This window comes from Ricinus communis, chromosome 5, assembly GCF_019578655.1.
Source record: "Ricinus communis isolate WT05 ecotype wild-type chromosome 5, ASM1957865v1, whole genome shotgun sequence".
NCBI classification, from domain to species: Eukaryota; Viridiplantae; Streptophyta; class Magnoliopsida; order Malpighiales; family Euphorbiaceae; genus Ricinus; species Ricinus communis.
Window position 1 is genome coordinate 25,975 of NC_063260.1, and position 18,182 is coordinate 44,156.

The window sequence follows — 18,182 nt, forward strand, 5'->3', positions numbered from 1 at the left end:
GAGAATTACTTACCAAAGATAATAATAATAACATCGAATTACGTGAAAGAAAACATGAGAGTAAAAAAGAATCCTAATTGCATAGGATGCGTCTCCAACTCATTGTGAAGAATTGTCAGAATATGCAATACCAACTCACACCTATTTCTCTTGATGAGTTGCAAACTCACCAAAAGGTAATTAAAGAAAAACCAGTATTTATTCAAATAATTATATAATAAATAAATGGGAAAGAAAAACATCTGAAAAATATGTATTTAATGCTATTTGCACATAAGTTGAAACTAAATTGATCTGCTTTCCTGGTTTGCTACAATAAGTGATCGCCCTTAAATAAAAGAATCCCAAACCCGGTAATTAACTACACATGTCGAGGGCATATATTCAAACCCTCGTTTCCCGCCCATTTTGCCCAGAATATTCCAATCCCAAAAATTAAAACTAATTAAAAAAGAAATACTAATTTTCTCTTCTTTTATATAATAACACTCAATACTTCTTCTCTCTTTCTTCTTCTTCTCTTTCTGTCTTTTCGCTGTAACTGAGACGCAAAATCTCTCTGTAACGCTCTTATCTCTCTGTCTGTCCTTTTAATTTTGCTCTTTTAATTTATCTATTTATTATTATTGTCTTGCAGTAGCCCTAGTGCTTTCGCTTGTTAAAAGAAAACTTTTTTTTTTCTTTTAAATTTGGGTTAGTTCTGTTAGTATTTTCTTTTAAAAAATGAAAATGTGTAATGTGCTTTTTGATGGGCTATATTTTTGTAGGAGTTGGAAATGGCAGCTGAGAGTGAAATGAAGAACGACGCCTCTGCTGATTCGCCCACTTCGGTTCTCGAAGATGAGGTTTCGTTTGCTTTCTCTCTCTCCATTTTTTTAAAAGTTTTATCGTTGGGTTTTTTTTTTTTTTGTGTGTGAAATATGATGCGCGTATATTCAATTTGCTTTATTTGCAAACTTAACAATCATGTCTTAATTTTAGTACTTTACTATTCAGCCTTTTTTTTTATAAAGATTTAACAGTAATTTCAGTATTGTTTATTAAAAGATTTTGTTATGAAGCTAATGCCATTTTCGATGGTATGCTCATAAATTAATAAAGTTTTACTTCAAATGAGAAAAGCAAATAAATGTTACAACAAAGACTTGCTTCATACTTTATATATATATATATATATATATATATATATATATATATATATTTAACGACTCTAATCCTTTACCAATCATTGGGCTTTTTTAATATATGAAAGAAGTTCTCTGGTAGCAAAAAGCAGAAAAGCAAGACGAAATGTTTGGTCAAGATACAATAAATACTAATGCACCTTTTCCTTTCCCCATTTGTTGTAGTTTTATTATGATTTGTGGTTCTTTATACGCTCTGTCTCCTTCTTCTTTTTTTTAAAACTAAATTGCAATGCTTGTTATTTTGAGTATTTGATGGAGAAAGGACAAAGTGCCTACTTTTATTGAGATAGTGTCACGAATTATACAAAAAAGTATCTTATGTACGAGCCTATTTCTGAATACATATGTTTATTCAAGTCTTTTTATATGCTTTGATGTGTAATCTGAGGCTAAGCCATGTTAAATCTGTGTTGGCAGCCTACAATTTGTTTTTATACCATCAAGAGTTATACATCCATTTTCTTTGGTGACACATTTGACGATTTCATTTTTTTTTTTTTCATTTCTTTGCGGTTTTTAATTTGCAGGAGAAGTGCAAGGAAAAAACTGTGATCGACTTAGAAAAGGATATCCTTTTAGATGCAAAAAATGGGGATATCTCTCTTTTATCAAGAGCCATGGCAGAGGAGGAAGAAAAGCTGTTGGAAGCTCGGGTAAAAGAAGAAGCTGAGCAAGGGAAGGAACCAGAAGAGGCACACTTAAATGATGCCCAGTTTACCAAGTTAGATGAGCTTCTAACTCAAACACAACTCTATTCAGAGTTCTTGCTGGAAAAAATGGATGAAATTACTCGTGTATTCTCTCAAACACCTTTACTGACGATGCTGCTTTTGGTTGGGAAATTTTTTTTCTTATTTCGTAACTTTGGAATATAGATATTTTTATATTTTATTTGCTAGAATGGAGTGGAGCATGAGACTGGGACTGAGACTGCTCAGAAAAAGAGAGGTCGCGGTAGCAAAAGAAAAGCTGCTGCGGAATATAATTCTGTAATTCTTCCTACGATTCCTTACTTTGTTCTCGAATTATTTCAAAGTATGTATATATTTTATATGTCTATTAGGTGTGGATGCTCATTAAGAATTCCATGTATGACTACCTGTGATTTAGAAATTAAATTCTAAAGATTATTGAATAACATAAGGATGATAGCAACTGCTTGACAATTTTGCATCAGACGTTCCCCATGTTTACAAGTTTTCTGATTGTAATTATAAGATACGGATGCTCTAATATGGGTAGCTGTTGATGTTATAGATATTCTAGTTTATATGTGTTGATGTACTGATTGTGAAGGGTATTATATAATTATAAGTTACGGATGCTCTAATCTATTCATCTATTATGATATAAGAACAAATAATATGATGAAATGAATTATACATGTCAAGAATATCTAAACTCGTAGGCCGTTCCAAGCTTAGGAATGATGTTACTATAAAAGCGTATGGAATCGAAGTAGCATTAATGCTAAATGAAGCTTAACCACCAATTCAATTTGCAATGATTCGCCAAGTTAAATTAGAACTGCTCAGGATTGGCATGCTTTCTGACCGCATTAGACTTAAATTATAGTCAATCTGTAATGTCTGCGATTAACGGTGCACGATTTTGTTACTTAAGTCTTTTACTATGAAATGGTAGATGCAATTGAAGATTGCATTAACACTTAAGACATCATTAAAAGAAATGCTTTGACATGTGCTCAGAGGAAGGCCACGAGGGCAGTTGCTGCAATGCTGACAAGATCTGAAGAAGTTGAAAAGACTGAAGATGCAAATCTGACTGAGGAAGAAAGACTTGAGAAAGAGCAGAGAGAACTAGTACCTCTATTGACTGGAGGAAAGTTAAAATCTTATCAAATCAAAGGTGTGAAGTGGTTGATTTCCTTGTGGCAAAATGGGCTTAATGGAATCCTTGCTGATCAAATGGGGCTTGGAAAAACTATTCAAACAATCAGCTTCCTTGCACACCTAAAGGGGAATGGCTTAGATGGCCCTTATTTAGTAATTGCTCCTCTTTCTACTCTTTCAAATTGGGTAAATGAGATTTCAAGGTATGTTTTGTGGCTTGCTTTATCCTAGGAGCTGATATGAATTAAGACTTGTTTTATGAAATTTAACTTCTCTGAATTTGTTCAAATAGGTTTGCACCCTCAATGAATGCAATTATCTACCACGGCGACAAGAAACAAAGGGATGAGTTAAGGAGAAAACACATGCCTAGATCTATTGGCTCCAAGTTTCCCATAATCATTACTTCTTATGAGATTGCATTATCTGATGCAAAAAAGTATTTGAGGCATTTCAATTGGAAATATGTTGTGGTGGATGAGGTAAGTGTTGAATGAATTTGTGGACTTTTCTAGATATAACAGCAGGTTTAAAAGTGTGTCTACACATGGTTAACTGCAAAGTGCCAGGCACCTGAAGAAGTCCCTGTTCCTGACCTAAATGTTTTTGTTTTGATTAAAACAGCAAAGGCTAAAGGTCTTCTCATCATTCTTTTTAACACTATTTATAAGTCAACTAAGTTGGACCCCCATTTATTTTGATACGTGATAAGTCTTTGATTACTCATGCATATTTACACACTGTATATGTGTATTTTCCTTTGTCCAAGTGCTTGCATGTTTGTGTTTGAAAATCTTCCACTATTTAGATGTATTCTAGATGCTGCCTATTTGTTATTTAACAGTTTTAGTTCACATTTTGGATTTGGATTTCATGAAAATCTGGATATTGGCATGTTTTGCACCAAAACTTTGAAACTATGAGACTCAACTTTTTGGAAATAGTATGCTGATTACCTGGCTCTTAAAGACCTCAAATTATCTTCATTTAATGCTGAAAGTTTTTCATAATATTTTAAGGATCTGTGTTTTACCCAGTCAAGGTTCAGACTTGCACTCTGCATCTGATCTGGCCTCTAGACATCTTAGTACTTGAAGATGCTTTAGCCTTAATGACACTGATTCCTCTTCCTTATATTTCAAGGTTTTTTTTTTGTTTTTCGAAAATTAACTGATAATTAGTGATTACTCTTGACTATAAATTTCTTCCTGAAGGGGCACCGATTGAAAAACTCAAAATGCAAACTGCTAAAGGAGTTGAAATACATACCTATGGAAAATAAGCTTCTGTTAACTGGGACGCCTCTGCAGAACAATTTGGCTGAGCTTTGGTCACTGCTTAATTTCATTTTGCCTGATATTTTCCAATCCCATGAGGAATTTGAGTCATGGTAAGTTCTATGTTTTCTTTATTCCCTGTGCAATCCTACTCAACCTGGAAACTAGAGTTAGGCCTGTTTGGCATCAATTAGATTTCTGCCTTTTCTTTTTGCTGTTTAGCTTCAAAACAAATTATACTATTTAAATATACATGCCTTTTTCACTTGATTTCTTAAACAGAACAGGTTCTGACAACTCATGGTTTTTTGGTTCTCTGAGCTTGTTTCCATAAATAAACATTCTGGATTTGGAAAACAAAAACCAAAAACTGGAAACTAGAAACATAAATGATAGCACATGTCCCTTAATTTTTTCTGCAAAGTTGGCATCTCCTCTAAGTAGCAGAATGAAAATTTTCTTGGTTTGGCTCTCTCTGTACTCCATGGCAGTGCCCTTACTGTTTAGGATGGCTTGAATTGAGTTTTTGGCTTTCTCTGCTGTGGTTAAGTGTGAAAACTTTCAGAGAAACTCATGTTGAAATATGAATATATTGTCATGAAGATTTAAAAGCACTTGGATAGTCTCTTTTATGCATTTGTGTTTTTGAGGTAGATATCGTCATTTTCAGTGTTAATTAATGTTTTAGATTTAATGTGGAAGTGACAAATAAGCTAACCATATGATTAATGTCTGTGTTAAACATGATTAGTATGGGAAAATATCTAATTGCAAGTACAATTGTGGTTATTTTGCTGGATGTGGCTCCTTCCATTCATAGATTTACAACACGACCAATGGACAGTGCAGTCAACTTTGGCATTTCTTTGTGCAATGAACATTGTAGTTACATGTATTCGAAGTGCCTTTAGTTGCCAAAATAATCATAGAAAGTAGCTGACATTATAACAATCTTTTATTTGGTCTGCATGGGAATACTAAACACGCAAGAAAGTCATTTTCCTTCATCTGAGGATCGCATTGTCACATTACCACGTACATTTGAAAGTGCAACCTAGCCTGGAGGGTGTGAATGAAAATTCTTGGCAATAGGAGAACTGGATGAAGAATGTATAGAAATCGGCATGAACCTCATTAATGTCATTGAAGAGAATACAGTCGGGATGTGATAATGCTGATGCTTTCCTGCTTTGGCCTCACTATTCCATAACATGGGTCTTTGTGCAGGTTTGATCTTTCAGGAAAGGCCAGTAGCGAATCAATGGAGGAAGTGGAAGAGAAGAGAAAAGCTCAGGTATGTATCCTTGCTAACAATGCACTTTGCTTTTATAAAACCATTCTACATAGTATGCTGAGTTCCTCGGTTGGATCATGTTCAGGTCATAGCTAAACTTCATGGCATTTTACGCCCATTTCTCCTTAGGAGATTGAAGGCTGATGTCGAGCAGATGCTCCCTCGGAAAAAGGAGATTATTTTATATGCTACCTTGACTGAGCATCAAAAGAACTTCCAGGATCATTTGATTAACAAGACTTTGGAGAAACATTTGCGGGAGAAGATAGGTATTAGATTACTTCAAATTGTGAGAAGCCCTACAATGGTGGTGTTTATTTATAAAGAAGAAAAGATCTTCCATTTATTGGAATTTTATGGATTTTCTGATATTTTCTGTGTTTGCTGCAATTTAGGATTGATGCTTCTTTTAAGTGACTAGATTCATATAGAATTAGTTATTTGTTCCTCTGATTTGTGAAAGACTGTTTAATTTATGGTCTGATTTGTTCCAAATGGATATATATATATATATATATATATATATATATTGTGCTGCAATGTTATAGCTCCTCATATATTGTTCTACTTGATTTTAATCTTGAAATGTTTTTTTCCCTTTGACCGCTGCTTCCTGCATTATGTTCTCTAATTGACAGGACATGGTATGAAAGGAAAGCTCAACAATTTGATGATTCAGCTACGAAAGAACTGCAACCACCCTGATCTCTTAGAGTCTGCTTTTGATGGCTCAAGTACTTGCTTCATGATCAATGCTATTTTGTTATAATTATAATTAAATCATGCGTTTTAGTCACTTAGAGACTTTTATTTTTGTATTCTTTACAGATTTCTACCCACCTGTGGAGCAAATAGTTGAGCAGTGTGGCAAGTTCAGGTTGCTTGAAAGATTGTTGAATAGGTTATTTGCACTAAAGCACAAAGTATGATATAGAAATTATTGTTTACCGATGTTTTTTGTTGTTTGTCATTATGCTCTACTTATGTTCTACTGTCTCTGCACACAGGTTCTGATATTTAGCCAGTGGACTAAGATTCTAGATATTATGGATTATTATTTTAGTGAAAAAGGACTTGAAGTTTGCAGAATTGATGGCAGTGTGAAGTTGGATGAAAGGAAAAGACAGGTAGTTATGTCTTGCTAGACATCTAATAGATTTGAATGTTATTTTGCAGCACTGCATTGTAGATATACATATCAATTGCCAGCCTAGCAATAATTCCTGGAAGCTGTTATGCTTATGTCAATGTATATATGTGTATCGCAACCATAACGTCTTAATACAGCTGGATCAATCAGATTAAGCTGTCAATTCTGCCAGGGATCTTTGCTTCTAATGAAGCATTTCCTGTTGCTTCATTGAATGGAATATCAACACTTTGTTTGGGAGAGAGGAAAATGGGAGGAAAGAAAAGAGGGAGGAAAATTAATTCCAAATTTATCCCTCTAGTTATATATAACAATGCAAATTAGGGTTGTAATTGTCATAATACGATAACAGTTTAACCATTTTCTTTAATCCCATTTTATCTTCAATCCAAACAAAGCTTATAATTATAATGTAAAACTCCATTTTATAAATGGCGTTCTGCCAATTCAGTCACAATTACTGCTAAGTTTTATATATATATGTATGTATAAGTATAATGTTGCATTTTTGTTCTGCTTTAATACATGCTGCACAGCAGGACTAATTACGGTTCATCAATAATTTTCTTCTTTGAATCAGATCGAGGAATTCAATAATGTAGACAGCAATTATAGAATATTTCTTCTCAGCACTAGAGCTGGTGGATTGGGTATCAACCTTACTGCAGCTGATACCTGTATACTGTATGACAGTGACTGGGTAATATTCTTTAGCTCATTTTCTTTTTTCTTCGTCAGTGAATAGTGAATGCACACGCATTATGTTTTAAATTAATTCACTTGGTTGTGCACTCCAGAACCCTCAAATGGATTTGCAGGCCATGGATCGATGTCACAGAATTGGTCAGACTAAGCCTGTTCATGTATATAGGCTTGCAACTGCTCAATCTGTTGAGGTATCCCAGTTGTGGTCTTAATCTTAGTTTAATACTAATCATTAGAGGGAGATTGACAAGTTGTATCTTAACAGGGTCGCATTTTGAAAAGAGCATTTAGTAAGTTGAAGCTTGAGCATGTGGTCATTGGGAAGGGGCAGTTTCATCAAGAAAGAATGAAGTCTAACAGCATCGTGGACATGGAGGTTTGTCATGTCTTTTTCTTATTATTTTAATTTTGTTGGATAGAAGTTTTAAGGAACGAAATTTTTCTTGTCATATTGTTCCCCTTTTGAAGTAGCCTCGTTCATGGAGTATTGCTTGGTGAATATAATAATATGGTAATGGTACCTTGGTCACCCACAAAATGCTGTATAATATTTTTGAACTAAATTTTTATTTGTCATGGATGACCATGTTTGGCTGTGATTTAACAGTGTAATAATCCAGATGGAAACCTTGAACATCAATGGAAATGATCTATTGATCTTTTGGATCCTTCATGCAGCCTAATAAGCCTCTAAATTTATGTTGTTAAATCTATAAGTCCATTCATTCAAATGAACTCTTGGATGATAATATCTGGTTATGTACGGAACTAAATGAGGTAAGAGGGAAAGAGGAGAGTTAGGTTATAGCTGAAATAAGAATAATATAACAGATAGCAGTTGAGAGGTAAAGTATATAGAGAAACACGTTATTTCAATTTTTTAATTATTATGGTAAACTTGATTTGGGGGGGTACTGATGCATTGATATCCCATGATAACGTGGAATTTATGTCAATTTTATGCACGTCCACATGCTGACATGAAAAAACTCATTTAATGGGCTTCAAGAATAGATTTAAAATAAAATTTAGGGAACCGTAACAAAGTTATTAGTTTATTAGTTACATTGAGAAGCTTGAATTTTAATTTACTTGTAATATTTTACATTCTATTCTATTAACTGAACTCCCAGGAAGAGGACATACTAGCACTGCTTCGAAATGAAGAAACTGCTGAAGACAAATTGATACAGACAGATATCAGTGATGAAGATTTGGAAAGGATCTTGGATCGTAGTGACCTGGTTGGAAACTTGGCAGATGACAAAGAAAATGATGCTGTAATGGATGCAATCCCGCTTAAAGGGCCTGGTTGGGAGGTGGTAATTCCCACTGCAACAGGGGGCATGCTGTCCACCCTTAGCAGTTAGAGATGCCTGGAGGGTTAGGATTTGTGCACCAATTTTGGATGTTTTGATATTTTTGGGGTTCACCGCGGAGGTGCTAATTCTTTTCCCTCTAATTTTTTGAGAGCAGAATATTGCTCTGGGAAGTCTTCCATTTTGCAAATATTCAGGAAGGCTAGGCCTTTGGGAGGGGAACTAATTTTTGTAATATATCTGATGTATTCTTACCCTCAGATACCAAACCCAGAAGCTTGAAATAGGTGTTGTGAATGCATATCTAAGATGAACTCTTGTAGTGTCAGGAATTGTTATGAATGATTATCTTTCTCAGCAGCTTGTGGCTGTAAATTTGTGAACTGCCAATTGTTTGTTCTAATGGTTGGGCTTCAGCGGAGTAATCTTTTTCTTTCTTTTTGTCTTACAAAATCACATAAAGTACTCTATCTACTACTCTAACCCTGTGGGAAATTTTATAGGAGGAAAGACAACTATCATGACAAATCAACGGATATTGTTAATCATTATCAAAAGAATTCTCAACAACTTTAATTGTTACAACAGTCCTCCCTTTAAACAGTCTAATATCCTTGTTCTTTTATCCATACCTCTCCTTCTCCATCCACCCTCTCTCTACGACTATCAATAGCAAACAGTATTACTATTTTCCCATCTTTCCTTTCACCCTTTCTCCTTTTGCTACATGCACTCACCCCACAATTCCATTGCTAAATAATGTATTACCAAGAAGCTCTCCTTCACATCACCACTAAATTAAAGGCTATATTTATGTTTATCTTCCTTGAGATCATGTGTTATGACCGTGGTTCATGGAATTTCAGAAAAAAGAAAGAAAGAAGGAAGAAGGAAGAAAAATATAGAAAAAGAAGAATAATAATAAGAAAAATAAGGAGAGAATATTTGTTCATTCATAATCATAAAAGAAATACAACCAATTATTTATACATTACAAAATGTAAAATTTTTAATAAAAAAATGACAAGTGTAATGTGCAACTGTTCTTTCTTTCTAGCCGTTATTCCTGAATTCCTTGCTCTAAACTATATATTGATTCTTCTCCATTCTGTTGCATAGCAGTCCCATTCTGTTCCACTTTTGCCACCTCATCGTTCTTATCATATTCTACTAATTGAACTATATTAATCAATATTGAGTTGTGTTTTGATTTTCTGTACGAGCTACAATCATAACATTAACCCCTTATTGAAGATCTTCCTTATCCTTAAGAAAGAATTTTGGAAATTGATTGGAAATGAATGACAAGTCTTTCCATGTAGTGTTTGATGGATCTAGGCTGGTCCATTGTACCAAAACTTGACGAACTGATTGTCCTTTGCATTAAATGGTCCGTGCTGTAATATAGCTAAAGGAAAAACCTTCACTTGGCCTTGCTGGGCACATAAAGGAAGGTGTGGAGATACTGATACATTGGTTTTGACAGCTAACTTGAGCAGTGAAATATGGAAGACGGAGTGAATATGTGAGTCATTAGAAAGATCCAATTTATAAGCTACCGTAGCCACCTTCTCCAAGATTATATATGGACCATAATACTTGATAGTTAACTTTAGTGATTTATGAATAGCAATTGATGACTACCTGTATGGTTATAGCTTGAGTTAAACTAAATCACTCGGTGAAAATTTATCATTATGACCCAATTTGTAGTCCCATGACCGGTACTAGGGAATGGGTAGACTTAAGGCCACCGAAACACATAGCAAGCCTAATTAGCCAAACATCCAAATAAATACATATATAATTATATACTATTAAAACAACCTAACATTTCACTCATAAATCTGCACATAATTAAATTAATCCTTTAGCTGGATTACTAGCAAATATTCTATAACTTTTTAATAGACCAAATTAAAATATAAGGTACCAAGTACACTACTACAGAGAGTCCAGAATTCCAAATAATTTAAAATACAAAATTAACATTTAATTACAATAAGCCCGAAAGGGAAAGGAAAGCTAGGCTGCAAAAGAAAATCGACAGAGAACCTAGCTGTCATCTGAAGAATTTAAAATTTAGACTGTTAGTCTCGGGGTGAGTTAAAATAATATATCTGAAGTAAAACAGCCATAAATATCCATGTGCAATGGTTGTTAAAGTAATTTGGTATATCACAAACTAATAAGTATCATAGCATAATTTAAAATAATAAATTTTAACTCATAAATGATAAGCACTTCAGCAGAACCCTAATCCCAATACTAGTAGTCTTTTGGCTCTCTTATTCTAATAGGATTAACGCCGAAAGAGCGAAGCTCAACCATGGACCTTTTCTTTGAAAATCAAATTTTCACAGCCTAGAGAATTGTATTTGACTAGGACAAATCCCAAATATAGTCTTTTAATACATGTCTCTGATTAATAACGGTGCGCACACGGTCCTTAATAACGGTGCGCACATGGTCCTGATGCAACCTATTAGGTGACACGTTCTACTATCGGCCCATTCCAAGTCAATATGCAATCATAATTTCGACATTGCGAAAAAAGATATATAAATAACAAGCAACTTAACTATTATTCAATAACTTATTAAATAATATTGAACAACAAATAATTTGCAATCGTAAATTTAATTAATTAAATAAATAGTAAATAGATAATTAGTTTCATAGAATAATTATTTAGATAAACAATAAATAACTAACCTAAAATTTATAAATCAATTAATTAGATAATTAATAAATAAATAAGTTAAATCTATAAATCAATTAATTAAATCTAAAATAAAAATTAATAAAAATCTCCAACAATATACACCATTATATATATATATATATATATATATATATATATATATATATATATAGTAAATTTAATTAATTAAATAAATAGTAAATAGATAATTAATTTCATAAAATAATTATTTAGATAAATAATAAATAACTAACCTAAAATTGATAAATCAATTAATTGGATAATTAATAAATAAATAAGTTAAAACTATAAATCAATTAATTAAATCTAAAATAAAAATTAATAAAAATTTCCAGCAATATACACCATAACAAGTACATAATAATAATAATAATAATAATAATAATAATAATAATATATGTAATAATTGTTAATCGAAATAGCTATATAGAAATTTAGTATGACACATATATCATCTTTAACTCACAGTTCTGCGGTGCTACGCAGTCTACTCCTACGCCTCGGATGGAGCTGGCTGGACGGACAAATTATTTATTTACGAAAATAACTAAATTAATAAGATATTTATAATTTTTTTCTAGGTCTAGACGCCTAGAGATTAGACTTCTTAAGAAATTCCGACTCGAAAATTCGATAGAATCTTTTCTAAAGGATGGACATCTACCCCCGTATTAACGAGTACAGAAAATGCTAGAAATACTTCAAATATCCCGCATTTATATAATGAGAGTCGGAGGCCACCAAAACTGAATTATTTTCCAGACTCTGCAACACAACCCAAATCACAATATAAAAAATAACAGTCCGGTAAAATAATGTTATTTCATGATACATCACACAAATATTTTTTCTCGCATTTAATTCAATTAATCACGGCCTCAATTTAAATAAAAAAATATTAACTCCTGAAATTAATCTGGAGCAATTCTAAAATCAGGTTACTAATTAATTAAATAATTTGATTAATTAATTCTAACTAACAAGTAATGCCCCAAGTATTTTCTAATAATTTTAAAATAATTTTCAAAATTTAAATAAAATCATATTGAGCCGAAATCTGAACTTATGCACTTCCGGTAATTCCCAGGGTCTGAAAGCCGGTACCGCCGAAAGCGTCGGATTTTGAATCTGGAGATACCTACGCGAAGGTTGACTTGTGAAAAATTCAAAAACGCCAAAATTACAGCCTAACTGCTGCCGTAAAATGCTAGATCATGGAGGAGGAGATTCTGCTCCGGTGAGGCTATACAGAGGCTGCCGGCGGAGGAAAAATAGCAGGGAGGAGCTGACTTGATGTTTTTGGGGTTCATGAGTCCGTTTCCGGCGTCAGATCGGCAAAAAGGCGCTGGCAGGAGGCTATTCGGCGGTGGTAGCAAGGTGATTCGATTCTCCTCCTTGTTGCGCCGAGGAACGACGAGGGGGAAGGAGAGAGAGACGGCACCGGCAAGAAATGAGAGTGGGAAGGACGCTGCGACGGCTGGAGAAGGTGGCAGCAGCAGTGGGGTGGTCGGAAATAGAAGAGTGGGGGAGAAGGAAGGAGAGGGTGACGGGGAGAAAGAAGAAGAAAGGGAAGGTAAAATATTTTGTTATGTTTTTATTTAATTTAATAATAAAAGATGGAGAAATATAATTGAGTCCCCCTTTCAAGAAGTTGCTATAATGACACCCTTAACCTAATTTATTGAAGATCTTCCATAAATTTATTAAATAATATTGAACAACATATAACTTAGAGTCATAAATTTAATTAATTAAATAATTAGTAAATAGATAATTAATTCCATAAAATAATTATTTAAATGAATAACAAATAACTAACCTAAAATTTACAAATCGATCAATTTGATAATTAATAAATAAATAATTTAAATTTGTAAATCAATTAATTAAATCTAGAATAAGAATTAATAAAAATCTCTAGCAATATCCACCATAACAAGAATATATGTAATAATTATTAATCAAAATAGCTATATAAAAATTTAGTATATCACAATTTATAGAAGATATATCATTTTAATTCATAGTTTTGTGGCACTCCGCATTCTGTTCCTATGCTTCGGGTGGAGCTGACTGAAATGATGGATTATCTATTCATGAAAATAACTTAATTAATAATGTATTCATAATTTTTTCTAGGCCAAGTCAATTTAACTATGCATTTGTGTTGCATATAGGTGTGGAGTTTCTACTGGAGAAGGTGTTTATGCTTTCACGATTAGTCTTAATGATAAATTGAGCATGTTCAAAGTAATGGCGTCATTTAATTATAGTAAAAACAATGGTCGTTAGCTCCTTCTCTTATATAGATTAGGCTTGGTTCCTTTAGATGAGAGATTTGCTTATGTAGGCAATCGGTCGTCGTTGCTGCATGAGGACTACCCCAATACCCTTATTACTTGAAATTGTCTCCACTTCAAATGGCAATGAAAATTTAGACAAGCCAACACCAAACTTGTGGTCATGGCTTGCTTAAGGGCTTGAAAAGCTTGTTGGGATTTTTCGAACCAAATGAAACAGCCATTACGTAATAACTCTATTAACGGCTTGCTCATGAGACCGTAGTTTCGAATAAATTTTCTGTAGTAGCCTGCAAGGCCCAAGAAATCTCTCAAGGCCTTCAAAGTAATTAGAGTTGGACAATAGAGCATAGCTTCTATTTTGGCTGGGTCAGTTTGTACCCCTTCTCCCGAAATAATATGGTCCAAATACTCTATTTGAGCCTGCCCAGAAACATACTTCGACATCTTTGAATAGAGTTGTTGCTCTCTTAGTACCTGAAATACAACAAACAAATGATGCAGGTGATCCAAAGTTGTTTTACTATAAATCAATATATCATTGAAAAACACCAAGATAAAATCTCACAAGGAGCAAAGATTCGATTCATGAGAGCTTAAAAGGTAGAAGGAGCATTTTTAAGATCAAATGACATCACTTTTTTGAATTCGTAATATGCCCATATGATGTGTCCTAAAAGCTATTTAAAAGCATCATCCTTCTGCATTCGAATTTAATGATAGCCTACTCGCAAATCAATCTTTTTTTTAAATAATAAGCTCCATGAAGTTCATCAAGTAAATATTTTATAATAGGAATTGGGAACTTATCCTTGATGGTTATGGAATCAACGCAAAAATGCCATGACCCATCTTTCTTTTTTACTAAAAGGATAGGAGAAGAAAATGGGTTGTTGTTGTGGTTAATAATTTTTGTTTCAAGCATTTCACTAACTTTTCTTTCAATTTCATTTTTCTGGAAATGTGGGTATCGATAGGGTTTGAGGTTTATTAGTTTTGCGTTTGGCTTGAGGGGAATAGTATGGTCTTGTGGTCTTGCGGATGGTAGTTGGGAGGGTGTTTAGAATATATCAGTATATTGGTTCAGAAGGTTGTGCAATTGAATTTTAAACTCTAGCATTCCATGAGATTGCGAGCACTATAAATCACCACTTTCAATAACAACAGAGAACAAATGGACCTTTAGTGCATTGAAATGCTTAAAGAATTTAGTAAATTTCTTATAGCTCATCAACTTGAGTGAAGCTTCTTCGGTCACTCATGTCAATTCCACTTGTTTCCCTTCTTTTTGAAAGGATAACTTAGGATGTTGAAAATCCAAGAGTATTGGGTTATACTGTTGCATCTAGTCAACCCTCAAAACCATATCATGACCACCTAGCTTGAGAACCCTCATGTCTGTACAAAACTTGTTTTCTTGCATCTCCCACATCAATTGAAGGCATTTTCCATGACTCCATATACGTGGTCCATTGGCAATTGTTACGGTCAAGGGTGAGGCCTTCATAATTCTAGCCTTTTACATCCTTAGCCATACTATCATCAATGAAACTATGTGTGTTGCCGCTATCAATAAGAATCACCAATTGTTTTGTGCCAATGATGCACTTCTATCAATTGCATACATAGAAATCTCCACATTCATGGTTTCCTTTACTTCATCAATGCCTGAATACTCTTCACATTCCTCCAAGTCATCACCTTCCATCATTAACAAGGGTTTGTTATTGCATTGATGGCCAAAAAAGAATTGTTCTCCATAATGATAACAGGGATTGTTGTACCTTCGAGTGTCTAATGTATTTGGCCCTTTAGAGACTGCATTCGCTGCTCTGGTAATTTTACCTCTTTTGTTGTTTGAATCAGGTGGGTGAAAATGCTCGATGAAGGAATAAAATTTCATTGACTTGGAAAAGGAGCAAGATTGCTGGATAATTTGAAGAAATTAGAGAATTTCTATAAGAGTACCTAACATTGTTGGTTCCTTGTTTCTTAAAGAGGGCTTTAATGGATTGCTCTTGCAACCTAGCTTGATCAAAGTCTTGGTTGAGTGTGAAAGGTCTTAGCATTTTAACCACGGGCTGGAGTTCTTCATTAAGGCCATTTGTAAAACTTGAAATAAAATAGGACTCAGTAAGGCCGTTGTTCATCTTCAACATGAGTGATTGATTCTCCAAATTTTTCTTGATACTCTGCCACCGATTGATCCTGTCGCAATTTGTTAAATTACTCAACTACATCATTGGAGTTCAACTCACCAAATCGCCCGCAAATAGCTTCCATGAATTCTTTCCAAGTGGCCTGACGATGGTTAGACATCCACCCTTTGAACCAGTTATCAACCTTTTCTCCTAAAAATAGAGTAGCAAACTCCATCTTCATCTCTTCAGCTACACAATAGATCTGGAAATACTTAGAACATTTTATGCACCAGTTCCTTGCAGTACCACCATCAAAATATGGTAATTCTAATCGAAGGTTCATCCCTAGTACTAGGGTTGGCTTGGTGTTTGATGAAGCAGGACTATTGGAGTCTGTGTATTCTATATTTTTTAAAAAGGAGAGTGATATATTGGTATGAGGGGGTGGAGGTAAAGGTAGGATGCCTTTACCTCCAATAGTAATGGATATTTCAGTAGAAGAAGTGGTTACTTTTGGTGGATCTAATGGAAGGTTACATCCTTATTTAGAAGTGGTAGAGCTATGAATCAGGTTTAACACTGATTTTTTGGGTCGGCCCATGGAGAGAATAAGTTCCTTCATTTTAGCTAGTTTATTTTTCCAATTGATAGAGTTTGCTTCTCTAATGCAAAAGTTATTACTTGTTGGTTATCCATCCTTAACTCTTTCATTTTTTTTTTTTGAGTGATTTCCATGTTGGATTGCACTTCTAGAAAGACAATATTCAATCTTTCCTCAAGCGATCTAACATGTTCAAAAACTAGATTGGAATCTGGATCTAGCTTGATTTCCCTCTCAGTGGGTATCTCGCCTTCATTCACAGGAATTTAGGATGCATTTCCCTGCGTGGGTGCTTTGTTTTTCTTAAAGTTTCGTGCAATGGAAGCCAAAGTTTGGTCCAAATCTTTGGGCTCTAATACCAAATTGTTATGATAGTGGTTCATGGAATTTCAAAAAAAAAAAAAAAAAAAAAGGAAGGAAGAAGAAGAAGAATAGCAATGAGAAGAATAAGAAGGAGGAGAGAATATTTGTTCATTCATAATCATAATAAAAATACAACCAACTATTTATGCATTGCAGAATATAAAATGTTTAATACAAAGATGATAAGTGTAATGTGAAGCTATCCTCTCTTTCTAGCGGTTATTCCTGAATTCCTTGCTCCAAACTTTGTGTTCGTTCCTCTCCAATCTGTTGTAGCTGCCCTATTCTATTGCACTTTTGCCACCTCATTCTTCTTATTATTTTCTGCTAATTGAGCTATACTAATCAACATCGATTTGTAGCTTTGATCTTCTGTATAAGCCACAATCATAACCTCATGTTATCCATCTTCAGCTTCCTTTAAAACATCTACTTGATCTGCATTATCCCTAACTTCTTCTATATAGTCATCGCCACTTCAGGTAAATATCTCAAGCAACAACATAATGCAACATTGAAGGGATATGCATATAAAATATAATTCGGGCTACTTCTATTATTCATAATAATCATAATTAATACAACAGGACACATCAACAAGCATTCTTAGCATAGGTACGGGAGAACGGGGGAAGTGACCACCCCAGTGATTCTTTTAGCTCATTTTTGCTATCGTTGTTGCCTTTTATTTGTCTTTTAGTATGTTTTCTTACTTTAGTACCCCTAGTTGGGCTTTATGTTGGTCTTTTTGTGATTTTTGTTGTAGGATTTCCATTTTCTGGATTGTTCCTACCCCTATACTGCGACGTCGTCTGCTCTTCAGACTCACCGGAGATTTTAAGTGTTCATCTTATGATGGATGCAGGTACAAGAAAGGAAAAATTGTTAGGTTTTTTATGGAGATTGAGCATATGTCCTCTTGAGCTTGTTTTTTCATCTAGGAGGTCAGTTCTATTTTTGCCAAAAGATTCAGTTTGGGCAAGCTGTCGACATTATATTGGTTTCTTTCTTCAGAACCTACTTTCTTCTGGTGGTTGTGCTTAGACGTCATAATCCTTATGCTTTTATTTTGGGGGCTTGGGGTAAGGAGTTGCTTTAGGGATATGGTGCTTCAGGAGATTAAGTTTGCAGGTTCTTAGTTTTCTCTGTCAACGGAGCTCAAGGGGAAAATGGAGGATTAGATGCCAATAGTTCTCTTGACCAAGGACGAACATGTAATCTTTTCTTATTTGTAGGTCATAGAGCCGAATGTAATCCTGGGCTTGAT

At 34.1% G+C, this 18,182-nt stretch overlaps 1 protein-coding gene across 1 annotated transcript; it reads left to right on the forward strand.

The window, feature by feature from the left end:
• Positions 1 to 441: 441 nt before the first annotated feature.
• LOC8273428 (ATP-dependent DNA helicase DDM1) lies at positions 442 to 9,210 on the forward strand. Its single transcript, XM_015720734.2, has 16 exons — positions 442 to 561; positions 768 to 845; positions 1,715 to 1,981; positions 2,087 to 2,176; positions 2,897 to 3,243; positions 3,333 to 3,522; positions 4,255 to 4,430; positions 5,545 to 5,611; positions 5,697 to 5,880; positions 6,250 to 6,345; positions 6,440 to 6,534; positions 6,619 to 6,738; positions 7,342 to 7,461; positions 7,559 to 7,657; positions 7,732 to 7,842; positions 8,600 to 9,210. The coding sequence occupies exons 2-16, from the start codon at positions 777 to 779 to the stop codon at positions 8,834 to 8,836; spliced, it is 2,268 nt and encodes a 755-aa protein (XP_015576220.1). The 5' UTR covers positions 442 to 561; positions 768 to 776; the 3' UTR covers positions 8,837 to 9,210.
• Positions 9,211 to 18,182: the final 8,972 nt, after the last annotated feature.